Source organism: Arvicola amphibius, chromosome 4 (assembly GCF_903992535.2).
Source record: "Arvicola amphibius chromosome 4, mArvAmp1.2, whole genome shotgun sequence".
NCBI lineage: Eukaryota > Metazoa > Chordata > Mammalia > Rodentia > Cricetidae > Arvicola > Arvicola amphibius.
Genome location: NC_052050.1, coordinates 32,894,472 through 32,921,893, shown reverse-complemented (window position 1 = coordinate 32,921,893; position 27,422 = coordinate 32,894,472). Strand labels below are relative to the sequence as shown.

At 48.3% G+C, this 27,422-nt stretch overlaps 1 protein-coding gene across 1 annotated transcript; it reads left to right on the top strand.

The window, feature by feature from the left end:
• Positions 1-3,103: 3,103 nt before the first annotated feature.
• Positions 3,104-3,562, top strand: Ccdc182 (coiled-coil domain containing 182). The gene has a single exon (XM_038324712.1). The coding sequence runs from the start codon at positions 3,104-3,106 to the stop codon at positions 3,560-3,562; it is 459 nt and encodes a 152-aa protein (XP_038180640.1).
• The last annotated feature ends 23,860 nt before the right edge of the window (positions 3,563-27,422 follow it).

The window sequence follows — 27,422 nt, the reverse complement described above, 5'->3', positions numbered from 1 at the left end:
CCTGAGGTGTCCAGATCAAGAAGAAACGGGTTTTGCACTCCGGGTCACACACTCAGTAGCCTTTAAGGCACGCCATCTCCTAGTCTCAACCCATTCTGACTGAACTGGATGCCTACGGGGTGAGGCCTGGGTCTCCATGAAGTCCCCACATCCCTCATGTCTCCGTGTCATCTCGAGTCACAGGGAAGCTGTGACAAACTGAAAGAGACTGGGACAAGGGACCCTCCTGACAATGGGATTCAAGGTCACAGATGCTTTGCTAGGTCTAAATTCCTTTCTCTTGATACCTTGAAGGGGCTAGATAGATCAGCATTCCTAATGCCTCAGACATATGGGCGGGCAGGTGGTAGGCAAGGCCAGGCCTGACTGTGGAACTTCCTGGTACATTCAGTGTGAGTCACTGTCCCGGATGCTCAGGAGACCCCAGGCCTGGTGACAGCCCCAGCTCTCAGTTTTCTGTCGCCCCCTAGGATAAGGGGAACCCCTCTGGCTCTGAGAAGCAGACTGGAGCCTCATTCAACAGCACCAGAGGAGCTGAGAAAATCCTCCCAATGTCGACCTTCCCGCCAGTCCCTGTGTGAAACAAAGGCAAAGAGAGAGAGAGGAGATGGAGAGGGAGGAAGAGAGAGACACACACAGAGGCCGAGACGAGAAGAGATACACTTTTTTTCTCCCTTTCACTAATCCAGGAGATGTTATTTATTGATGGAGAACCCATTATGTGTGCAATAGGCACCCCTAATAATATAGCACAGAACCCTATGCAGTTTCCATCAACCCCCTGGTCCCCACCCACTCTTCGGTGGAATTCCGAGGCTGCGGTTTCTATGAAGGCCAGTAGGTGTCAATGTGTCAGCAGGAAAGCTAGGGGTGCCCAGCATTTGAGAGGCACCTATGGAATGAAATTCCATTTCTTCTCGTTATCTGAGTGCCACTGTGTGCAGGTCAGCAGGCAGGACACTTGAATGGAAACAGGTCTAGGCATACATGATCTCTGTTTGCTGGAGTTTACTGTGCATAAAAGTCCTGGAAGAATCAGGTAACGGTCATAAGTGACTGAAAAGAAGGGGGAGGCTATGGAAGGGGACCTTTGAACACTAGAGTCTGCCCAGAAGCCTCCTCTCAACTCTCATATCCCAGCTGGGAACAGGCTCATGCGGGGAGATGATTGGCCTGGGACCACGGAAGCTGTTCCCTACTCCAGCTCTCCCGGAAAAGTAGGTCCTCTTTCCATCCAACATTCCTTCTCAGTAATTGGAGTTTCTTGCAATTCAAAATCCTACCTTCATTAACTACAACTGTCCCTGCGATGTGGCCTCTCCAATGACTACACGAGGCCACTAGATAGTCTATCTGCATCTCAGGGAAGGCGGCAACCCTCTTTGTGGCACTGGAGTTGGCTTATCCAGGCTCAGGAGGGCTCATTTGGTGCTTCCACCTCCTGGAGACAGCAAGTTGGTAGCTTGAAAATTATCCATGCTGGAAGTATTTACACTATGGAAATAGGCAGCATCTGCCCATCAGAGATTCGTTTTTCTCTCCCAGAGAGCTGTACAGCACGGCTCTCAGAAACTCCGGGACGGAAGCAGGGGCTCACGGGGGAAAGGTGTTCTAATGAGACGTTGCTTCCAAGCGGTGGAGTCGGGACTCCAGCGCAAGAGGGTGAACGTCATGAGAGGCTTAACAGCCACTGTGGTCGCTCGGATGTGAAGGAGTCCAGCTTGATTCCAGGAGGCTTACTCTGTGTTGTTCTCTAGGGACAAAGCAAAAACATCAGATGCCGAGAAATCCACAAAGCGACAACAACAGAATTTATTTCCTTATAATTCCGTAAGTCCAGAAGCTGAAGTCCAGGACTAAGGGGCTGGTGTCTGGTAAGGACCTTCATGTTGTCTACCGCATGAGGAAGGTTCCCATGGCAGAAAGGCAAAGATGGCAGAAGACATAAAAAGGGGCCAAGCCGAGATTTTTACGATAAGGAACTCACTCTAGAGATGGTGACATCAATCTACTACACGCTGCCTCCTAAAGCCCCTCACTTCTCAATACTGATAAGGTAACAGAATTTCCAAATGAATTGGGAAGGGGACAGACATTCAGACCATGTCATTAGATGCTGCTGTGGCTGCTGCCCCCAGGTAAGGTCATTCATAGGACAGCAGAACAGGAGGCAGTTTGGGTAAAGTAATTTATCTAGGGCTAAATGGATTGGCTTCAAGGCTGGTTGTCAGGGAGATGTTTATGCTTGGAACCCTGGCAGGAGATCTGGGCGAGAGATTGCAATCTGCAAAGACAGAGGTTTGCTCTTGATTGAGTCAAATGTGGTTAGAGACTATAGTAGCCAGGCAAAACCATAGGATTTACCCATACACACTTTTTCCCTCTCTTATTTGCCACCATCCAGGTATGCTGAGGAAACTGTCCTTATTCACACTCCTTCTAGAACCTAGCCAGCACTCAGGAATTTTTTTACTGAATAAATATGAATGGCTCATTTTTTATCTGACAGGTATTTCTGTGGACCACACTTCATAAGCAAGCACATATATCACAATAAAAAGATTACCTAAGTATTCTGGCATCATTGAAGGAAGATGGATTTAGGACTGGAATACTCTCTAGCATCTCAGAGCTATTGGTGGGTCAGCCATCGTCTGTTATGATGACCTGGTCTTACTGGCGACACTGAATGCAGCCCAGACATCAGGCTGTAAAACCAGCCATGTTCCTTGTGGGGTGGACCGCGGCTCAGTCTCAGCAGTCTGAGAACCTGACCTGGCCTGACTTGTCTTGGCCAGTTTTTTCCACTCTCTGGGAGAAAAACTTGCCCAGTGGGGTTAGAAGAATGTGTGGGCTCTTGTTCTGAAAGGGAGACAAAACAACGCTAAGCCTGGCTTCAGGAGACTTGGGAAGCACGGGCAAAACTGTAGGTTATCAACCGAGGAAGCCGCAATATGCAAAGTAGTGAACAGGGGCTTTTCGTCTGATTGGCTGAAGGGCCTTGATGTCACAATGAGATGGGTCTAACTACTCCAAATGATAGCGCCTGCAGCCCCCAAATAACTGACTCGGCTTCTTGGCTTCCTCTCCGTAGGAGGAGATGATGGAAGCTCTCCTTCAGGCGGGGTCCTTTCTTATGAAGGTGAATACCTTACAGGGCAAGAAGATGGTGGAGAGTGGGCTCCAGTCCGGGGACCTCTCCCTGTCTCAGTCATGGCCCTCCTGCCTCCCTCTGCCCGCCGACTTGGAGATCTTGCGGCAGAAAGTGGCCGCGGTGCAAAGGGAGCTGGAGGACTTCAAGAAGGAGGCTCTGCAGGCCATCAGGTACCTGGAGGACGCCTTCTGCGAGATGAACAGCGTCCTGGCACAGCAGGAGGAGCAGGCTGCGCGAGTGAAGCAGCGACTGAGGGAGGAGGAGGACCGTGGCATCGTTCGCAACAAGGTGCTAACCTTCCTTCTGCCCCGGGAGAAGCAGCTTCGCGAGCATTGCGAACGGCTGGAGAAGATGCTGGTCAGGAGCCACGACCCGCTGCGAGTCAACAGGAAGAGCCAGGCCGACTGAAGGCCTGCGCGTGTCGGCCGGCAACTGAAAGATTGTTTCTTTTTCTTTTTCTTTCTTTTTTTTTTTTTTGTTTTTTGTTTTTTTAATGGAAGGACCAAACTTAAGTCCCCATTTATTCCCCTTTCTCCATTTTTATTGCTTTTCTGCTACCAAAATAACACCACGCAGCGGCAAAAAAAAGAAAGAGACCTCAATATGGTTTTTTGAGTGAAGTTCCGTTTATCCCGCCTCCTCAAGGAAGGAGGCCCCAGACACTAAGTCAGACCTGTAACCTTCACCTCTAACTGTTTCCTGTTTGTAATGGTACAGTTGCTTGAATGTGTAGCATTCCCCCCCACCCCCTGTATATTCTTAAAACTGGTTGTGTTGAACAGATTTACCTTTCTTTTAATGACTCCAGGCTTCTGTGATTTATCCCTTAACAACTGGTTTACTGAGACCGGTCAATGTGTGGTCTACAGGGAGACAGGCCAGCGGCTCAGTGAGGGGGACTGCCCACATGCTGAAATGGCCGGCCCCAGATGGCTGCACGCTGTAATTTCTGACTGCTCGCCTCGCTGGATGGTTGTCCACCTTTTTCCCTTACTGCTTCTATCCAACTCTGCTTCCTCTCGTTTAGCCCGGAGACTGGCTGTTCCGTGGGGTGGACCTTGTTGTCAGAGCTCTGACGGTAGAACTCTCTGGTCACACCTAGAAGATGGCCCACTGAGCAGTGAAACTGACACCTGCATTTGACTCAGGAGCAGAGTTGCTAGGGTGTGCGGTCATTTTTGAGACACTGTATCCCTGTCCCTGATGGCGGGACAGGACTGCAGGTGGCAGATCCCTATCCTCTCTCCCTTTTCTCCGTGTTAGTGGAGGATTAGTGCTTCAAGTCCAGGCCACTTTGCTCATTTAACATCTTGCAGCCTCACAAACCCCTGAACCGATCAGACTGTTTTGGGGCTAGTCCCTCTTCTGGGGTACTGGGACAACCACATGTGTGACAGGAGCCATTAGTAGTCACCGTGACTTGTTTATAATCAGTCTGTTTCTTTCTCTGGTCCCTCCTAAATGCTGTCATACATCAGCCCGAGGGCCCTGGAGGTCGAAGCCTGGTCCATACCCTCTGACCTTCTGTTGCCACCCTGTTCATCCTCTAGTCTCAGACTCTCTCAGATACGATGCAGATATTTGGATCCTCTCAAAGGACCTTGTAGCCCATGGTTAAGCACAATATCCACCCATCAACCGCCTGCCTAGAAGGGCTATATCTCTATAGGCAGCTTCTGCTCTACTTTAGCTAAAGCAGGGACTGTGTTAATTTAGCAATTGTAATATTGAGAAGCACATAATAACTTAAAGTCACCAACCATGGTATGTACTGTGACACACTTCATTTTTAGCGTTATGAGGAAACCAAGACTCAAGCTGAGTGAACTGCCTAAAGATCAAAGTTGACTGACTTGGGATTTGAACCTATGGCTATCTCTCTCTTTTACAGTCTGTGCTCTTAACCGTCCTGGAGTGTTTTGGAAAGCTTTACAGATGTCTGCCACATGCTTTTAATGTGGGTGAGATGGGGCGCTGAAATTGCTGAGATTAACTGGGAGAAGGGGGTGTTTCCTGGAGGGGACTCTTAGACCACGAAACCCTGGAGGCAGACAGACAGACAGACAGACAGACAGACAGCCAAAGACACAGAGACAGAGAGGAGAGAGACAGAGATAGAGAGGACAGAGACAGAAACACACAGAGAAACAGAAGATTTCAAAATTTGAGTCTAAGTATATGTTGCTTTGGAAAAGAGGTTCTGCTTTTGTTTCCACAGAAGATGAGAACCTATAAATTCCTTTCAGGCTAATATGGTTTGATAAAACAAGATCCCCTGAAAGGTCTCCATGAACCCTAAAAATACTTCACCCAACAAACAGAAGGAAGCAGTTTGGAGAAAACAACACTCAAATTCCCCAAATGATTATTTATAAATGCTTATTTTCATTTAAAGGAGGTTGATTATAAATGTTTAATGGTCACAGTCAAAGTCTTTCTAAAGAAAAAAAGGGAATACAGCCGGGCGGTGGTGGCACATGCCTTTAATCCCAGCACTCGGGAGGCAGAGGCAGGCGGATCTCTGTGAGTTCAAGACCAGCCTGGTCTACAAGAGCTAGCTCCAGGACAGGCTCTAAAGCTGCAGAGAAACCCTGAATCAAAAAACCAAAAAAAAAGGGAATACATTGGTATGGACTTTGATTTATTGATACAAATTTAAGGTCAATTTTGTTATGTGTGTATTTCTACTCTTTTTAAGGTATTATGTTTATATAACTCATTTTAAAATGTAATTTATAATTAAAAATTATGGATTAATAGTTATCTATAATAGTTAAACTTGTACTTATGTTAGTTAGGTTTTCTAGATGTATAGAGATATATTTCAGATGAATAGGTGTTCTTCAAACCTTTCAAAGGCCTACCGAATATGGCATTTATTAAAATCACCTTTAGAGCTGATAACTTGCTTGAGATTGTGGTTTAAGGTCTGTCAGCCACAGTTGAAACCTCATCCCCAAACCTGATGTCATTTCCAGACACAGTGCAGGTAATGGTGGACAGCTGAGGGGGATCCCCTCAAAGGGCTGCGTCTGTGGACATGTGAAATGATCTCTGTGCAGAGACAGCTTGGGAGAACGGAAGTGGTATGAGCTGGGTGAGCGCTGCCCGTTCTCCAAACTCACGAGGCTGTGTGTCCTCCCCTTTTTCTGGGTGGGATTAGTGAGAGAAGCCAAGCACATTACCTGAATATATATCCTCCCATTGTGAAAGAGTCCCGTACATCCTCCACGAGGAAGATGATTCAAGCAAAACCATCTGATCCTGTAGAGTAGCAGTTGTGACAACATACAGGTGACTTTGTGAAGCAGACCCCACCCCTGTATAAGAAACGAAAGTGGTATTGGGTGTTACTACACTTCTGGGCTCTAAAGGGTTGCCTCGGCTGATCTGAGATGACATTTTTGAAAACAAAAACTTTCACATTTAAAAAATTCAGGGGAACTAGCCTCGGAGCCCTTGCAACACCTGTCTGATAGACTATCTTTGCTTCTTCTCTGGGGCCTCTGTCCTCACCAGATGGTTGATGCTAACAATGTGATGTTTGGTCAGGGTCCTGGATCCTGCTATATCGGTTTGACCTCTAGGGGAGCTGCAGACTGCGGAACTAAGGCCAGCTTTCTGCCCAAAAGATAAGTCACCAATAAAAACCCTGGACACGAATACTCAGAGGAGCTGACCTGGTCAGTACAACTTGACCTTGACATCGTTGCTGAGAAAGTTAAGCATCAAGCATACAAATGTGCCAAGAGGCCAGCTGGAAGCCTTGAGGCCTCTCCTTGACTCTGCCTTCTGGGTCTTTGCCATTAAAACTCTTCTCCCACAGTGCTAAACAACGGCCACGAGGATGGCAGCTTTACTTAGCTTTTAAAGTTCTTCTAGCGTAGTATCCTAGAACCTGAGAGTGTGATCCAGGGAGTCGCCGCAGAGTTAGTCATGCACCAGTTGTGATGTTGTGAATCAGGCACCGCTAGTCCCATGGCAGATGAAGAAACTGAGGCACGGGGAAGTAATGTGTCCAAGAGTCCCTGGTGGCATCACAGAGCTTACCTTCTTTGCTCCTCTGCTACAAGGGAAGGGGCTTGGAGAAGGGGTGTGCAGTGTGGGTGCCGTCCTAGGGCTGAGAGGGGTGGAAATCCAGGTCTGGGAACTGGAATGGATGTAGAGGTCCATCTTCGTGCTATGGGTATGCAGACCCACTGCCTTCACTTGCTCCAGCCTTGTCCGCCTCATGCCCAGGTATCACCATGGAAGTCAGAGTCTTGAGATCTCACGGGATGCTAGGGAAACACTGCAGCCCCTTAGTCCTAAAATAGGCAAACACTCTCAGAGATGTCATCACTATCCAGGGTGACCAAATTGTCCTCATTTAACTGGGACTGTCCTATTTTAAATCTGCAAATCCCACAAGCTGAGAGCCCTCTGGGTGCTGAGCAGGCAGGGACAGTTTGGTCACCTTGCATCTGATGTGGGAGCTTGGGAGGATCCAGGTGAGGCTAGGATGAGACCTAGGGGGGTGGGGCAGGAAACAGGGTGTTGGGAGCTTGTGCTGGCTGGCGACCCTCTGTGCAGTTTGGAACAGCAGAGGCCACGCTGCTTGTCCTGCTGCAGGAAACCTTGCTTCCCTTCATTTCCTTTCCCACTCTAGGTCTTTCTCCACAGCTCAGGGTATTCAGAGAGAGGCCTTCTCCATGTAACTTTGGAACTTCTGGGAATGCCTAGGGCTCCTGATTAAGTCACACTTTATAGATGAAACCTGCTCCTGGAGGATAGAGAAGACCCTGGAAGATGAAGGGGCCAAGAAGTGACAGCTTGAGACGGGGATGCAGTCCAGTTGGTGGAATATTTAGCTAGCATGCATGAAGTCCTGAGTTTGCTCTCTGGCACCATATAAATGGGATAGCGGCATACCCCTGTAATGCCAACACTGGAGAGTTCAAGGTCATCCTCAGCTACATAGGGAATTCAAGGCTAGCCTGTGCTACACAGACATTATGGTTTTTGTTTTTGTTGAAGAGACAGCTTTCTGCCTCTCTCCCGACTGTGAATAATGCAATCTGACTGCTCACTCTCTGAGGTTCTAGGGCCAATAGGAGACACAATATGAGAAAGTTTTCTACTTACCAATAGCAGAGTCCTCAAAGGTGTCCTACAAGCTGTGTTCCTTACCTAGCATTCCCCGCAGTTGGAGGCTACAGTCACTTCAAACATCAGTTCATTTCCCTCAGTAGTTCAGGGAGCCCTTCCTGTGACCCTGGCGTCTCCATCTGCAGCAAGCTGGGAGGCAAGGAAAAGGAATGCAGCCAGGAAACATGCATGGAGCCTTGGGTTCGATCGCCATCACCCTACATACTGGGTGTGATGGTGCACACTTGTAATCCCAGAAATTCAGGCAGCTGAATTGAGAGGAACATTGAGGGTTCAAGGCCAACCTACACTACCTGGTATACTCGCAGATAACTTGGGATGCATAATGAGACTCTGTCTCAAAATCAAGAAACACAAATTTTTTTTATAAATCAATTACCTTGAGTGACCTCCACTACTTCCAAGAAGTCTCAGGGACTTGGAGGTGTTCTAAGACATTCATTGTCCAAGTAGGTGCTTGAGTTCCCTCCTCCAGGAACCCAGGGACAGAAATGTCAAGAGGAGATGCTCCCCAGGTCTCCCTTCCAGGTGACATGACAGCATCATGACTGGGTGGCCCCCCGTGTGGACAGCAGCAGTCAGTGAAGCAAGGGACCCTCAGAAGGTCTTACGCTTTCCAGGAGTCTCTCTTGTGTCTTCAGAAGGTATCCCTGTGGGAATGTGCTCTGATGTTGTCTGCCTCACCACACCTCTTCCTTCTGGCTCCACAGCAGAGAGAGTCAGGATAGAAAAACCACTACCTGCTACTCAGTTCCTACGCAGCCTGGGGCCCTCAGGGCATGGCCCCATAGAACCTTCCACAGTGACATCAATGCTCAATGATTCTGTGCTGTCAACATGGTCACCACTAGCTATTTGTGGCTACTGAGCATTTGGACCATGATAGATTTAGGGAACTGAATTTTAAATTTCTTTCATTTGAATCAACCCCCCCCCCCGCCCTGCATTGTTGGTGGTTACAGCCTCGAAGCCTCAACTTCCTCATTTCCCTTACCAGGATAAGGACTCTTCTTTCTAGGCTCCCTGGGTAAAGTTACATGGAGTGTATGTAACTTTATGGCAGGAAAGTTAACTAAAACTTTTAAAGTACTGTTTGGGTTTGCAAACCCAGGAAGAGAGTCTGTATTTCCTGTCTTGAGGACTCCTGTTGGCTGTACCTCAGCAATGACCAGATGGCCCAGAGTGCAGGAAATAAAGCACGTGATTCTGTACGGGGAGGAAGAAGGGCCATGGTGAGAGAAAGGTCATACGGGACCCTGGATTTTCCAGGTCACCCCATGTGCTGGACTGGCTGGAAGGGAGCACGGGAACCTTTCCTAAGTGGGTAGAAGGTTGAGTAGGTCTCTGTCTCTGTCTTTGGCCTTTCTTCCTTTGCCTCATTGGAGCAAATGCAGCAGAGGTTTCTTTCAGAGCCAGCCAACCTGCTGTCAATCAACCATCACAGCAAAACTGACTAGGGCTGAGGATGAGAACCATCTGTGTTAGCGGGCCAGGAAGGGGGAATCAGGGGATAGTTAGAGAGTGTGAGGTCAGCTTGGTAGCAACAGCCCCAGAAGCAGACACTAGGAGCAAGCAGCAGGGTTTTGGGGGTTTGTCCTCACAGGTCATCAGATGAACAGTGTGGCCTGCATAGAGAGGGAGGGGGGCCACTTTGGTATGCAGACACCCACATCCTGGGAATGGTCTTCAGAGGAGCTCATACAACGAGGCATCTGAACGTTTGAGACAGGGAAGCCAGGCTTGTCCTTGAGACTTGGAACAGAGGTGCTGGTTGTGGTGCCCTTGTCAATCACTATCCCGGATGGTTATTGCTTCAGGAGGGGTATGGCCCCATTTCTGAGTTTGACAGTTCTGGGGAGTCAACCATGTCTCCACTAAATAAGTTAGATCTCTCCAGGGCAGATCAATATTTAATGTGGGGCTTAAAAAGACTGACTCAGGAAATGACTTGAAAAGTGGAGAATTTGCCTAAGGTAGCAATTTCTGAAATACAGTAGCATCAGGGGACAGATTATTCAAACCCCAGTCATAGGTGGCATAAAAACAGTTGAACAAACCGAGTTCTGCTCCCTGTCACCGGTGACTCTGAGATCTGTTTCTGTTCTGGACTCACAGAGGAGGACAGTTATTAGAATTAGAAGAGAGCTCAGAGAGTGGCCACTCCAGATGGCTGATTCCCATCCAGCTGCCGGCAGCCACGCCTGTGGTAGACATCACTAGTCGATCCCAGCACACTCTCCTCCTGAACTAAACGCAGGTTCATCTCCAGGCAGCCACCATCTACTGATGAGAGTGGCACGTGGTGTGACATCTATTTTTTATCCTCACTAAATCTAATTTTTAAAAATTGAGCAGAGGCTAAAGCACAAGGCTACATACTGAGCTCATGACTGACAAAGGGCTGGTGTTTAGCTTGCTATCTTCTAAGACTGTTGTCTCATAGGAGTGCATTAGAAACTGAGGCTCCATGAAGAACCACTTGCTTAAGGGCTTTCCCTGAGTGACGTTGACCATTTCGTTCCAGAGATGAAATTAAGACATTTTAGAGCTGAAAAACAGCTTCACGATCAATCATCTGGTTCCTCCCTCTGTATCCTGGGGAGTTGAACACCCAGAGAAGTCAAGTAACTTGTTTGGAGTCATGAAGCCGGACGGACCCTTTCCCCCACATGAACAATGTGTCTCCCAAGTCTAGGGCTCTCATTTGGCCACAGATAAAACACACAAGTATTTTGGACTTCTATTTTCTGCATAAAACTCGTAACTAAGACTTACAGAAGATAATTTAAACAAACACGTAAACTGTAGACCTGGAAATGGTTTAGAGCACCTGCAGGGTACTCGAGTACCCATGTAGTGGCTCACAACCATCCGTAACTCCAGTTCCAGAGAATCCGATGCCCTCTTCTAACCTCTGTAGGCACCAGGCACACATGTGGTGAAATACATAGAGGCAACATACTCATACACATAAAATAAGTAAGTCTAAAAAAACCACTTAGAAAGAAAAGAAGGAAGGAAAGAAAGAAGGAAGGAAGGGAGGGAGGGAGGGAGGGAGAGAGGGAAAGGGAGAGAGAGAGAGAGAGAGAGAGAGAGAGAGAGAGAGAGAGAGAGAGAGAGAGAGGGAGTGATGATGCTTCTGCAATCCCACCTAGTGGGATGTTGGCACAGGGGGATCACTGAGTATTTTAGGCTAGCCTAGGCTAGACCCTGAGTTCCAGGACTATGTGTGCTATAGTGTGAGACTTTGTCTCAAAACAAAAAATTAAACAAAAAAAACCCCAACATTTAATTTTAAAAATATACTCTGATATTTATGATGTATCCTTAAGTTTACTTTGTGGTTATACTTTGACTGATGCCAAAACAATGGTTCCTATTTTCTTTTTTATATTTATTTATTTATTTATTTATTTATTTATTTATTATGTATACAATATTCTGTCTGTGTGTATGCCTGCTGGCCAGAAGAGGGCACCAGACCTCATTACAGATGGTTGTGAGCCACCATGTGGTTGCTGGGAATTGAACTCAGGACCTTTAGGAAGAGCAGGCAATGCTCTTAACCTCTGAGCCATCTCTCCAGCCCCGGTTTCTATTTTCTTAACTAACATTAACTGGGACTCTAGGTTTCTGCTGAGCTACAGAGGGCTATTGAATGTGTGTGTGTGTGTGTGTGCACATGTGCACATGCAAGCCACAGGAGGGCAGCTGGCATCTCTCTCCACCTTAATCCATCAAGGTAGTCTCTGAACCAGGAGCTTATGTCTCCCAGATAGGCTGGCAGCCAGCAAGCCCCAGCCATACTCCTACCGGCAGCACTAAACTTACAGGCATGTGAGGCCACACCCCGCTTGTTACATGGGTGGCAGTATTTTAACTCAGTTCTTTTTTTTTTTTCTCTTTTTTTCTTTTTTTGGTTTTTCGAGACAGGGTTTCTCTGCAGCTTTTTTAGAGCCTGTCCTGGAACTAGCTCTTGTAGACCAGGCTGGCCTCGAACTCACAGAGATCCGCCTGCCTCTGCCTCCCGAGTGCTGGGATTAAAGGCGTGCGCCACCACCGCCCGGCTTTAACTCAGTTCTTATGTCTACACAGAAACACTCTTGGCCATCGAACCATCATCTTTCCACTAGTGTGAGGCCCCACAGTTGTGAGTTTGTTCCACATTGACTGCAGGTCAGAGATTCTGAGCTTATTTTTGCTCTCTCAAAGTTGTTGACAACAGGTGTGGCTACAAGCGAGAGAATCTGCCCTAGGTTGTGGTTAATTAGTATTTTGGGTATAGAGGTGGATCCACTCCACCTGAACCAAAGGTTGGAGAATTCAAGTCTGTTTCTTATAGCATGTTAGCGAAGTCTGTTGCCTCCCCCCTTCCTTTGTGGAGTGAAATATATAAGCAGGTGGAAAATAAATGAGGCGGGTTCAGTATTCACTGAATGTCCCTCCCGATGCTGTTCTGTGTTTCTGTCTCTTATGTCTCCTATATCTCTGTTCCTTTTGCTTAATAATTCTACACCTCATGCTCCTACCCTGGAACGTATGAGCTGTATCGAAGCTGGTCTTCGACACACGGGGCCGTCACTGGCATGGCCATTCTTTTCATGTTCGTTTGTTTGGTTTGTTTTTTTGGGGGGTAGAAAATGATAGTTTCTAAGGCAGGAAAAGAAGATACTTTTCTTCTTAGGTGAACGGGTGGATGAGTGACTTTATATTTCTAGGTTTAAGGTCAGTTTTGTGCTCTCTGCTTCCTGATCTATAAAATAACAAGAGCAATACTCGTTCTCCCATTCTCAGGGGCAGGCTGTGGAGGCCAGAAGGCATGAAGCCTACGAGTAAACTTTGAGAGGCAAGATAGGGTTCAGAATCAGGCCACCAAGCCTGGGCTGTCTGCAGGAGTGTGGGGAAGAGGCGGCAGGGAGACAGACTCTAAGTCCCATTGGAGCTGCGGTGAGAATTCCCATGCCTTCATTATGCTAGGCACTCCTGTCAGATTAAAACAGACCTGCTTCACTGTTGGAGACACTGTGATATTAGAGAAATGGCAGCCCAAAGAAATGCTCCGCTTTAAAACGTTCTCTTTCCTGGACTTGCCACCGGGTGTTATTTTTATGCTACCGTTCCCTTATCCAACTTCAAAATATACATCATATTTAGATTGCCTCTGCTAAGCATATATTTTTATTTTATTGCTTACCATGTGGGTGACATTTGGTTATTGAATGTCTGGAGAATTGGACCCTTCATTTTATTTTATTTTTTATTCTTCCCTTTGTAAGTGTTTGCTGTAATGAATTCATCTTTACGGGAGGAAGGAGACAGGGACGCATTTGCGCTCTCTCACACACACTAATCCCACTGCCATTTTATCTCACTTTGCGGGTGTGTGGTTACATTTATAAGAGCCGACAGATCTGAAATAGGTGGTCTGAACTGATTCAGGTGGGAGCAATGAGGCCAGCAGCCTCCTGGGGAATTGGTGAGGGGAGAGAGGAAGAGAGAATCTTTTGTCTTCAGTTTGTGAAGGACACACCAGGCAAGGAGCAAGAAGGCAAGCATCATAAGTACAGGCTGGAAGAGGCCCTGGGGACATATTTCTATGTCTATAAAATATAGACATATGTTTTATAGGTATTTTATATCTTATATATCCATATATCTATATAGCATCTCACATAATTTTTTGATCCTGGGCTCAATAAATGGTTATTGAATTAAAGAACAAAAGGAAAGTTGTATAAACCATTCATTGAGGTTGTGCCTGAAGAACACTCTATATACATTTTCTCTAAGCTGCCCTACAGAGTAATTTCACTTCAGCTATTTTTTTAAAATTCAGAAAACTTGACTCTTCAAACAAGTTAAGCATAGGCTTCTTACATGGCCCAGCAATTCTACTTTTTTTCTGGGGAGTTGATCCAAAGGAATTGAATGTAGGTATTCAGACACCTGCACATACATGATATATCGCTGTATTCACCTAAGTCAAGTGGAGTGTCCTGGATGTTCACCCACGGATAGCGGGGAAGTCAGCTGTGGCACACATACTGAGGAATATTATCCAGAATGAGGAGAGATGCATATTACACCTCTGGTGATGCAGCAGACACATGTACAAACATCTTTGAAAACAATGTCAAGAAGCTGTACGTAGAAAAATCACATATTCCGTTTATATGAAATGATCAGAAAACAGATGGTCGTTGGTTGCCAGGGGCTGGCAGGTGTGAAGGGGAAATGAGGAGTATCTTCTAAATGTGACTTTATTTGGGAATAATTGGGTATTTGGGGGCTGGACATGGGTAAAGATCTTATAATACTGTGCATGAACCAAGTACCACTCAGTTGTCCAGTTTAACATGGTAAATCTGTGATTGCGCATGGTGGCTTGTATCCATGGTCCTGGCTACTCAGAAGCTGAGGCAGGAGGATTACTTGAGCCTGGGAATTTGGGAGTGGTCTGGGCAATTGTCATGAATGTGCTATGTCGGGAACACAGATAAACACATTTATGTCTTTCTACAATGTCAGAATTTATTGAAAGACAATAAATTCATCTGGCGCCACAGTTCTGATGGCAATAACTTGCTGGATAATCCTGCCTACCTGGGTAATCTGGTTGAGGTGAATGTAGGCTCCTTGAATCCAATTTAGTTAGTTAATTAGTTAATATTAGCTTTCATTTCATACACCACACATGAAGTTTATCTACAGTTACACATATGTGCAGTTTGCAGCATGAATACAAGTTTAAAGAGGTTATAGCCAAGCTCAGCAGTGGGCTGAGGAAGTCTGAATTAATGAGATAACAAATCAGACTGGTACCAGGAAGAGTCCCTGGGGATGCTGGAGTCAGGGTTTGAAATGTTGCAGCTGTGAGGTGAAAGGCTGACCTGGGCCCAGAGCAGAAGAGAGCAGGTCAGGTCTAGACAGGCAAATTGGTGGATAGACAGTCAGTGGATGGGTAAATAGTCAAGGGATGGGTAGACAGTCAATGGATGGGTAGACAGTCAAGGGATGGGTAGACAGTCAAGGGATGGGTAGATAGTCAAGCGATGGGTAGACAGTCAATGGATGGGTAGACAGTCGTCAAGGGATGGGTAGACAGTCAAGGGATGGGTAGACAGTCAATGGATGGGTAGACAGTCAAGGGATGGGTAGACAGTCAATGGATGGGTAGACAGTCAAGGGATGGGTAGACAGTCAATGACTGAACCAACAATGGGAGACCACATGGGACTGATACCCTAGGAACAGTTGGGGAGTCCTCTGCTTTTTAGTCCTTGGCACACACACCAGGTTTCCGATAATAAACTGATGTGGTGCCGTGCCATCAGTGTGAGCTGTCCATCATTTTATGGATCCCAGATTTGGTGTGTCTGAGGAGTTCTTGGGCTTGGTTCCCTTGATGTAATTTTAATATGTCTGTGAGCCCCTACAGTCTCAACCCAATAAAGTTATAAGGTGAGTTCTTTTTGACTCCTAGGAATAAGTTACTTATCAGTCTGAGCTGGTCAGGTGGCGCCTAGCAAATGGTGTAGTTTTGTGTCCACTCCAGAGTGACAGTCATAGTCCTCTCTCAAAATGGAGTAAAGAACTACTTGGGAAACGGAGTCTCCAAGCTTGAGAAACCACTGTCCATACAATATGGAGTAATTGAGAGTAGGGAGCATCCTGACGGCAAGAAGAACTGCGCTCTGCCTAAAAATAAACAGATAGATAGGTAGATAGATAGATAGATAGATAGAACAAGTGAACAAATCAAGAAAACACCCTCCCCACCCAAACACACACACACACACACACACACACACACACACACACACGTACATCACCACTACCACAAACATCAAAAATACCTTAGATCATTGGTTCTCAGCCTGTGGGTCTTGACCCCTTTGGGGTCACCAGGGTCGCCTAAAGTCATTGGAAAACACAAATATTTACATTACATTCGATTACCTAGGAAGGTAGGATTAGATAGCAAGGTGCTGCCATCAAAACTGTGTCACATGGTGAATTTATTGTCATTCCATAGATTCATAACAGTAGCAAAATTATAGTTCTGAAGTAGCAGTGAAAATAATTTTATGTTTGGGGTGACCACAGCACAAGGAGCTGTGTTAAAGGGCTGCAGCGTTAGGAAGGTTGGGGACCACTGACAAGATGTAAAGATGTAGTCAGTGGTAGACTGTGGCCTGGCATGTGAGGCCTGAGTTCTAGTCCCAGCACCATGAAACAAACCAACCCACCCCTAAAAGCTGAGTTTTGTGAACTGTACCTAGCCTCAGTTAAAGAGGGGGCAGTTGGGAGGACGGCTCAGTAGTAAAGTGCTTGCCTTGAAAGCAGTCAGGACCTGAGTTTTGTCTCCAGAATCCTCATTTAAAAAGAAAAGCCAAGTATGTGGTGTGTGCTTGTAGTCCCAGGGCTGGGAATGTAGAGCCACGCAGATGCCCGGGGATTTCTGGCCAGCTTGCCTAGCCTACTTGGTGGGCTCCAGGCTGGTCTAGCCTACTTGGTGGGTTCCAGGCTGGTCTAGTCTACTTGATGAGTTCTAGGCTGCTTTAGCCTAATTGGTGAGTTCAAGGCCAGCTTAGCCTACATGGTGAGTTCCAGGTTGACCAAGTCTACTTGGTGAGTGAGTTCCAGTTCCACATCAGTGAGAGATCCTGTCTAAAAGAAAAATCATAGCTGGTACCTAAGGAATGACACCGGAGATTGACCTCTGACATCCATATGTATACACATGTGCACCCAATATACACATGAAACACATACACACACACATTCTAGTGGAAGAAGAAAGCAGTAGCCATGACAGCTGAGTTCAGAGGACACTGTAGGTGGTTAGGTTGAGAGCCTGAATTACCTGCCATCCTCTGTCCCTTGCCACCAGCCCTTACAGACCTCTTCCACTGTAGCTTCCACCAAAGGCCCTTTGGCCAATGGTATTGGTATGCCAATGGATGGCAGCAAGCTGAATGCGGTGCCCAAGTGACTGAAAAGCCCAGGACTTAAATATCGTTGCAAGAACGAGCCGAGGCTAACCTTCTAGAGGTTGAGACCACATGGAGCAAAGCCAGGCTCTCCCATCCAAAGCATTGCAGACAAGCCAGTCAGTCTACCAGCTGACTGTCGGCACATGAGTGAACTGGCCAAGATCAGCCTGGTTCCCATCAGCAGCACCTCCCAGGCAACTGGGGACTGTTGGGGAATATAGTTTAAGATTTATTAAATTTGTTTATGCTGTGGAACATTTGTTTAATTATGCAAAGATGTGTTGCATTCTTTTATGTTGCATTTGTTTAACTCTGTGAAGCTGTGTTACTTTCCCTGCTTAAAGCACCTGATTGGTCTAGTAAAGAACTGAACGGTCAATAGCAAAGCAGGAGAAAGGATAGGTGGAGCTGCCAGGCAGAGAGGATAAATAGGAAGAGAAAAAAGAGAAGCAAGAAGAGGAGAGGGAGACGCCAGGAGCCAGCCATCCAGTTACACAGCCAGACACAGAATAAGAAGTAAAGAAAGAAATATAGAATAGAGAAAAGTTTTAAGTTCAGAGGCAAAAGGTAGGCAAGAAAGCTGGCTAGAAACAAGCCCAAGCTAAGGCCAGGCATTCATAAGTAAGAATAAGTCTCCATGTATTTATTTGGGAGCTGGGAGGAGGGCCTCCAAAGAGTAAAAAAACTAACCATAGGAGACCCAGGAGAAATGGTAACTGCGCGTTTGATCTGGTTCACATTGCAGTGTAGTATTGTTAGCTCAAATCTGTAGTATTGTTAGCTCAAATCTGTAGTATTGTTAGCTCAGAGATGCTGAGCGTTGCCTAGGGCATCCAGCACCTTTAGTAAGGAAAAGTCAAACTGTGTCCACAGTCCAGTTCCAGAGGCATCACTATACTTCCTCTTCACCTTCCTTTTAAATAACACAGGGGTTGTACTTAGAGTGGGAACAAGAGTACTGTCTGTGTATGCACACATGTGTAGGCGTACGTGTGTGTGTGTGGGTGTGTGTGTGTGGGTGTGTGTGCACGCGCGCGCGTGTGTGCATATACATGTGAGTAGTTGTCTTCTCCGCTCCTGGTAATGGAGGAAATTGTCCCTGGTCATCCTTCCCGCAGACTGCACTCCAGTTCCACAAGTAGGTCCCGCAGTGCTGACCTTGGTTTCCAGTCTGTGTTTCTGTGGCTTTTGTCATTCTGGCAAGGCTTCTGCCCTGCTCTGCATGGGTTCTGCCTTGCTGACAGGATGGAAAGATGATGTGTCAGCATGCTGTTTGCTCCGGAAGCTTTGCATTCCCGTGCCTCTTCAGGAGATTTCAATCCTGCAAAGCATAGGGTTGCTACGAGAACCGTCGCCTTATCAGCTGCGGAAACCGAGTCCCACGAAGAGCCGCCAGCTCACATGGCTACATGGTTAAGTGCACCAGGATCCAAAATGGTTTGTGTGATGTTATCCCAGATGCCCCTCTCCTACAAAGAGAATCCCAAGACGGCTATCCGTCAGTGACGAAATCATCCCTTCTTATGTGAAGGCAAGTTGATCTGTGTATGCATCAAAGTTCAGGGAAGCTAAGAGAGGATGAGAGAAACTTGGGAACTGGGGGTCAAGTTTTTCCAGAGGGCTAAGGAGAGCCCCGCCGGAAGCTGCAGAGTCAGAAGGAAGCAGATGGGGCATGCATGGGTTACCGCAAGTACTGGGAGGGGCCTGCGATCTAAGCCTCCTACAGTGTTAAGCCGAGAGAGAACGGCCTGCGCCTGCGTTTGCACTGGGCTTCTCCCTCTTCAGTGTTCTCCCAGTGAGCCATGAGGACCAAGGCCACACCATTCCTGTGGCCCAATTCTACTTGACCTGGAGACCGGGTGTGGGACATCTATCTGCAGTTCCTGTTCTAGCCACTAGGGTTTGTGGAGAGACTTTAAAAAAAAAGCCTGGTTTGGGAGCCCCCTTTGTAGCAAGTGGCTAGCAAAGGTCCAACCTTCAGTAAAGAGGCGAGGACTCCAAAGGTTGGAGCTATCAGGAACCGCAGGCCTGCTCTCTGCGCTGCGTGTGGCCCCGGAGGATCATCCAAACTTCACAGCCTTGGTCCAGCCTTGCCTTCCAACTTCCTCAGCCAGGTTAGCACACTGCTCTTCCTCTAGTTCTCCCAGCTAGTGGGTGCTGTTTCATACTGACCCATTTCACTTCCTGGTCTTACCTAAGGCCACACCCCCAGACCTGCCAGCTCCTCCCACTGTTCTCCACCCCACCTCTCTTGGGAAGTTCCTGCGCCACTTCTCTTCCCTGGCATGAACCCTGGGCTGCCCGCGCCTCTGTGCTCTCCTGCCTCTGGGTCTTTCCAAGATCCTATTGCGGTCACTTGACTGCAGCCACCTGCAGCTACCGCACCACAGGCACTCTGGAAGTTTCTGAACATGCTTACAACCTAGCGCCCCTGCAGCACGGACTCACAGGACAGGGTGCGGAGGAACCCGTGATGAACTCAAGCTCCTCCCACATTATGTTTCCTCTCCTCATTTGGGGCTTGAACATTCTGCTGTGCTTGGAGAGGTGTGGGCTTCAGAGGTGACCCTGCCGTACCATAGGGACACTGGGACCTGCGTCTGTCTGGGACTGTGGTTCACTGTAGGATCTCTGCAGGCCAGTCCGAGAAAACACGAGAACCTGAAACAGGCTCAGGGCAATGTGGCTGAGAAGTCAGCTTGACAGAGGCCTCATTCTCGCGGCTGAAGGTCAAGGTTGCCCTGGCAACCTTTCCTTTTCCCCTTTCTTGCTGCGTCTGGTGGTCAAGAGGCCGGATGTCCTTGACTCTGCATCTACGCGAGTCCCTTCTCTGAATAACGGGGTGGGGCTCTGGTCTGAAATACTGTGAGCTCTCCTGTACTTCAGGGCAATGCAGCCTTGTTCACAGGTGACCAAGTGCAAAGGCTGTCTGAGGGCAGTGAACTAGCATTGGCCATTCCCACACTTACGGGGCACGGGAGCCTCTACGGCCATCCTGCTTTACCACATTCTCCTTTTCTGGGATTTGCTCTAGGGCCTCTGTCGTTGGGAGGCGAACTAAGCTGCGTCTGTCCATTCTTGGTTTCCGACCCTAAGATGCGGAATCCCTGGGCATGCATCTCTGGCTGCTCCAAATCTGGATCCTCTGGCCACACATCACGGCCCCAAGGCCACAGCTTCAGAAGCTTCACTTTCCCAGCATTCCAGCTTGTACTAGCTCTGAGTTTCCCCCTGGGTACTCTCCAGAGCACTGCTGCGTGGGAACAAAGAACCGGAGCTTCCCAGCGTCCCAGTCAAGCCCAGGAAGGCAGAGACAGGTGGCAGTTGTCCTCCTGTCTCAAACAAAAGCAATCAAGCCATCATCCTGATTTCTTTATAAATCAATTCCCATGACAAATGTGTCTGTGGAGGAGGGCAGGCTGCCCCCGGGCACTCAGCGCTTCAATGAGGACAACAGAAGGAGCTGGATTCATAGAACTATAATGTGCTATTTGAACAGATTTCCCAGTAACCTGACCCTGTAGTCTGAGACGCGGTTCAGCCTACACGGGGTCCAGATGGAGCCACTCTGAGGCCTCCTCCGGGAACAGGAGCAGCTCTGTGTGCCTGGCTGACCAGGGGACATTTGTAAGGAGGGGAAGAGAGTAATGAGGAGCAGGCAGGGGTTCTGGGTCTGGACAGACTTTCCTCCCTAGCGCTGCGTGGCCCCGCTTGTCTGGTCAAGTTTTCTCGCTCATGTGTAGAGCCTGTAACCTCTTTCATCTGGGTGACAAGAATATACACAAGATGAACATAAACCTTGAGACATGAGGGGAGGTGTCTGCGCACTGTGCCAAGCCCCTCTGTGAGCACGGTGACGCAGACTGGAAGCCGCCACCAGTCTGCCCCAGTGAGAATCAGGGCCGAATGAAGTCAGTCACGCTTCTTAGACTCGACCTCCAGTGATGTCACCAAGCAAACTGCGGCCGCCCGCGAATTGTTCACACAATGGGAAATTCCAAGAATTATATGCCCAGAGCTGAGACCCAAGACCCTTGGCCTGGGCAGGCAAACCTGAGCTGCGACTGTCACAACTGGTGGGTTCATGCAGGTTTGGTGGATAAAGCTTGGGGAACAAGCTCAGGGGACTGGTCCTGATGACCCATGGCAGAAGATTAATTAATTAATTAATCAATTAATTATTTTGAGACAGGGTTTCTCTGTGTAGCCATGACTGTCCTGCAACTCACAGTGTAGACCAGGCTGGCCTCAAACTCAGAGATTCACCTGCCTCTGCCTCCCAAGTGCTGGGGTTTTAAGGCATGCACCACTACCGCCTGCCGGGGTTCATCAGAACCTAACCCTACTGGGGCAGGGTTGGTGGTGGAAATAGCCGACACCAGACCCTTCTGACCTTTTACCCAACGAGCTGAAGAACTGAGGCTCAAATTCACAGATTTGGCCTGGGGGGTTACAAAGAGGCTGAGATGAACCCTAGGGCGTCAAGACATCTCCTTCCCCACTTCTGCAGCCTTGTCATGGAAGGCTTGTGCACAGGAGCAAGTGTCTACACACCACATTCTGAATCTCCTTCTGACCCGGATGGAAGATGTCACCTGGGTGGTAGAGATGAGGAAAGTGGGGCTCAAGGGGACAAGAGATTTTTGAGGAAACCCTATAAATAGCAAACCATGACCCAGGACCCAGATTGGGTTTCCTTGCCCCTATGGCAAGTAACAGCAGGGGTGCCCCGCCCTCCTTCATCAGCACCAAGTCTAATTCTCTTGCCCTAGAGAGTCCTCAGTCTGAAACCAACCAAGAGTAACTCTCAGCGATGCATGGTGACCTCAAGTATCTTCTTCCAGCTTGGCTCAGGAAGGCCACCAGAGGTGCCTCTAGTGGTTTTGGGTTCTGCTGCTGGGCTTCTCTGCGACACATCCACCCCCACCCAGGAGTCAAGGAAGCTGCTCTCATGTACTAAGTTCCTGACCAGTGTGAAGATGCCCACTGACGACTCCCGGCTCTTGGATAAGCCTGCCAGAGCTCAGGCCAACGTGTCTCCATGATGACAGCTGGTGCCCTTTGCTGACTGTTTCAAGAACAATCTGTAGCACTTGGCAGAGGCAGACAGACAGACAGACAGACAGACCTTTACATTTCTACCTTAACTAGGACAAACATAAGGGCTTCAAAGATTAGGCTCTGATGTTGGGCCATCTGGGTTCCGGTCTCGCTCCCGGCTGTGTGACCTTCAGAAAGCACTCTAGTCTTGGATTTTTCTTATTAAAAGCATATGCTAATTAAAACCAGTTTATGGATGCTCCAGGGGATGAAGAGGATGCAGCATTATAAAAGGTCTTGGCTCCCTGTAGAAGGTGATGATAAACTGTTAGTAGCATTATGGTATTCCCCTTTGGGGCATCTTTAAAGTGACGGACGAGTCCCCCATAAGGCAAGCTCACAGTTTTCCCTGGGTGACCGTGGGTCAGTACTTATCTGGCTGGGTAAAGGAGGAGACTACCCTGGCCCATCTTGGGTGGAAAGTCATCCAGAGATCTTAAAGAGAGACAGGGAAGGGCTAGCGGACATGCGGCCCCATCCTGCTGTATCCAGGATATTAGTGCTGTGTGAGTTTGAAATTTCCTGACCATCAGGATGAACCACCTGAGGTGAGAACTTCATGTCCTTCACTCATCCAGCTTGGCCATCTCTCAAGAGAAAGCATGAGTGGCAAGCCATAATTAAAGCCTCAGGGTTGTTCTCCTTGGAGAAAGAGATGAGTCTGTGGTCAAGCACGCAGGCGAGGACCAGCCTCTGTCTCCCATCTACAGACCCCTTCTCCCTTCTCTAGAACTGGTGTCCCCTCTTCTCATGACCTTTGCTGGCCTATCTGCAGCCCTTCTGGAAAGTTATGAGAAGCCCTGGGATCCCTGCAACCCTAGGATCCAGGAGACTGTCTGGAGACAATGGACCTGAGTGATGGTACCCTGGAAGCTCAGGGGGTCTGTGGTAGGGACGGGATAGCTCCCCAGGTTGCAGTTCCCTGGCTCCACCTGCCTGCAGCACTAAGGCAAGCCTGGGAGTAGGGGATGGAGAAGATGCTTGTCCTCCAGTTATTTTGTGCCACCCTGCTGGCCTGGCTTCGCTGGCCTCCTATGTACCTAGCCTCCAGTTGTTTTTCTAAGGAAAGAGGCTGTCTTCCCCTCTGGGGTCCTACTCTTCCAATTGATCAGCAAATAGTCATTGTGGATTTGCATTACATCCTAGAAACAGAAAAGCAGACAGGATTGTCCCCAGTTCAGAGAGGAGAGCCAGGTACCAATGGACTGTGGGGACAGTTCCAAGCTACACAGAAGTCCCAGACAGTGCAGCTCCTCCCCCCCCCCCCCCGAGTGTGCAGCGTGAAGGAACCAAGGCAGAGGCTGCAGTGACCCACGTCTAGGCCAAGGATTCAAATTTCTTTCTTTCAGTCTCTAGCCTGGGTCACTGTCCCAGGTCAGTGAGCCACAATCTTTCCCAGGCCATCTAGATAACCCTGATCTCTGTAGCCATTCCTTGGCAAGGAAGCATTATTCCTATTTTACACCCAGGACAAGGTGGCCTAAGGAGAGGAGTGGCAGGAAGGGACACTGGATCCTAACAACTTTCCTGGATGCTCGTTTCTTTGTTGTGTAAGAGGAAACTCATAGGTCCCTTTGCCATCTGCAGCATCCTCAGGAAGCCATGATTCTCCAAGAGTGGAAACAGTCCCTTAATTTCTTTATGTTTCTTTCCCAAGCCAGCTTTCTGATGGAAGCTTTGGGCCTGCCAAATGGGTCCCCAGTTACTCTTAAGAGAGTACACTCTGAGGCAAATATGGCAGCACATGCCTGCAACCCTCCAGGAGGCTGAGGCAGGAAGATTGTTGTAAGTCTGGGGCTATCCTGGGCTACAGAAGAAGATTCTGCTTCAAAACACCAAACCAACTAACAACAGAGAGTAATGTCTTCAAGTTGTATCCCCGTGTTGGGAGATACCGAAGCCAGAGCAAGGAACTAGGACCCTGGAGGGTGGGGACAGGGGTGGGTCATGTCAGGGCATTCATTGCCCAGCTTTCCCCCGAGGAAGTGGCAGTCGCTGGGTCACTCTGCCTGTCAGGAGTCATCTCTTACTATGGAACCCGCTCTCCCTGGACTCCTGTTAGCTTGCTAGCTCAGTTTTAGCAAGATGTCATCAACAGCATGCCTCGGAATAGAGACGGTTTCAGGGTGCCAGGGAGTAAGCCTCAGTTTTGTTTTCCCTAAAGCAGAGACAAGAGTCACACGCGTCCTGCCTACCAAGCACACATAGTCCTTCACCATGCGGCTGAAGCCCGAAGACAAGGAGCCAGCAGGGCCATACTCCCTCCAAACGCTGCCAGGAGATCTCACCTCCATTAGCTCCTAGGAGTTCACGAAGCACCCTATTGTTTCACAGTGAGCTGTGAAGAGAAGCCTCTCTCACTTCTGCTAGCTTCTGGAGGCTTACTGGCCATCCGGGGCATGGCGTGGTGTGCCCCGATGCTCCTCACGTGCAGGGGCTGCATTTCAGTTTCTGAAGCCATGTCATGTGCCATTCTGCTCTTGTGTGTCCGTCTCAATGTCTGTTCTAAGGACGCTTCTCACACGGATACAGATCCACCCGTGCCAGGTTGGCCTCATAGGAAGCACACCAGCAACAACCTAGCTCCAAATGAAGTCACATTGTGAGACACTGGTGTGAGGATTTGAAAAAGTCAACTTCGGGGGCACATTCCAAACCTGCTCTACAGTTATTGGGATCCCCTCTCCCCCACCAAAGGCCACAGCGATGACTAGCGTCACCGCGGTTAGCACATTGCAAGACATCATAGGGAAGGGCTGTATTATTGGTGCCATTGTCCCTTGATTTGACAGAATCAAAATTAGACACAGTCCATGCTCAGTAAATGCGTCTTGATGCTGTAGATGAGTGTGTTGTTCATCCTGGCTCAGCCTCGAGATCTGGACACAGAGCCTCTCCTCAGAACACAATCCACCCAAGGCCAGTTTCTCAGGGTTCATGTGGTCTGGCCTTCAACTGAACCCTGACATCACTGAATCCTTCATCACCAGTCCTGGGAGAAGCCAGTGCCCCCAGCCCCAGTGGGGCCCTTACTTTTACTGTGACAGCCCTTCTATGCTGGCGGCAGGGAAACAGAGATATTTTGAGATGAGCATGTCAGCCGGGGTCAGTTTCCGCTTGGCTATCACTGGCGCTGTCAGGAGGAGAGCGGTTTCGGCTGTCCGGAGGGAGCCTATCAATCAATCCCGACAGCCCTTAATCAGACAAAGGAGCCCTCACCACTGTGTTTCAGAGAGGGAGAGACTGTACTATTGTTCAAGCTCAACCAAGAATTTTGGACAGGATTTTGAAGCTGTAAACACGATCTCTTGTGTCGTCTAAGCATTTAGGACCCCTAAGGTCTCAGGTCCTCCCAGTCTGAGAACCTCCTACTTTTCTTCTAGGAAACTGGTCTCTTTATACTCATAGACAGACAGACAGATGCAGACATACACACATGTTCTTTTAGCATTCACTGGGCTCCTCTGGTATACTAGGTGCTTTGCAAGGACAGACAAATGCACACGCACGTGTGTGTGCACACACACAGACACACACATACACTCATTCAACATTCACTGGGCACCTCTGATATACCAGGTGTTTTGGGCAGAAAGGCACATAGACACACAAATACACACATACACACACACACACACACACACATACACACTCATCCAACATTCACTGGGCTCCTCTGATTTACCAGGTGCTTTGAACAGACAGATACATGCACATGCACACACACACACACACTCATCCAACATTCTCTGGGCTTCTCTGATATACCAGGTGCTTTGGGCAGACAGGCACATGCACATTGCACATACACACACATACACACACACACTCATCCAACATTCTCTGGGCTCCTCTGATATACCAGGTGCTTTGAGCAGACAGGCACACAGACACACACTCACATGCTCATGCAATACTCACTGGGCTCCTCTGATAGACCAGGTGCTTTGGGCAGTATATCAAGAAGTCCATGGTCTTGGGTTAGCAAGATGACTAAGTGGATAAAGGCACTTACCACAAAGTCTGACATCTTGAGTTCAATTCCTAAGTCCCACACAGGGACCGAAAGAGTTGACTTCTTCAAGTTGTCCTCTGACCGTCACACTCATGCCACACACACACACACACACACACACACACACACGAGGTGAATGAATATAAGTGAGGGCAAAACATTTCAAAAAGATGCCTATGGTCTTAATGGAAGCTAAAGGCTCATCAACAAAGAGACCTGATGCCCCACTAGGAGCCTGAAGCTAAGGTGGCTCAGCATGCTGGGGAAACTCAGAGGGGTCTCAGCCATACGCATGTTTTCATTTTTGTCTGGCTGCTTTTATTTTAGCAGTCCCAGGGCAGTGGCTGCAACACATACTGCATGGCTTGTGAAAGTTTTCATAGAAATTTTTTTGTTGTGTTAAGGCTTTTGATCTTCCAACCTGGACGAAGTAGATGCTCAATGCAGAGTTGCTGACTGGATAAAGACCTGAGCTTAATGACCACACCAAGCCTACGTCTCATCTAGATGCTCCCCATCTTCTGGCTCATTGTCACCCTGCATCTGTTGTCGTCTTTCAAGCCTGGGCTGAGAAAGCAGAGGCAGAGCTGGACACCTGACCTCCAGTCTCACACATGGCTACATCCTGGCACACAGATTCTAGAGAGCTTTGTTCTTACTGGGTTGCCCATGGAATGTTCCTTTGCCAATGGATGAGCACACCTCCAGAACCATGGAGCACTATGGTGATGGGAGAGGCCAAGACCCCATCCTGAACTCTCTGAGCTCTAATGCCATAAACCTATCAAGCACACATATAGACACACACACAGATACACAGACATACACTTCTCCTCCTCCTCCTCCTCCTCCCCTCTTCCTACTTTTATTACAGGGGCTCACACTGTAACTCAAGCCACCTTTAAACACACACTGACCCCTGCCTCGGCTTTCCTAGTACTGGATCATAGGTTTGTGCCACAATGTCCCGGTACCGGGGCTTCTTTTCAACAAAGGGGAAAACTTCGTT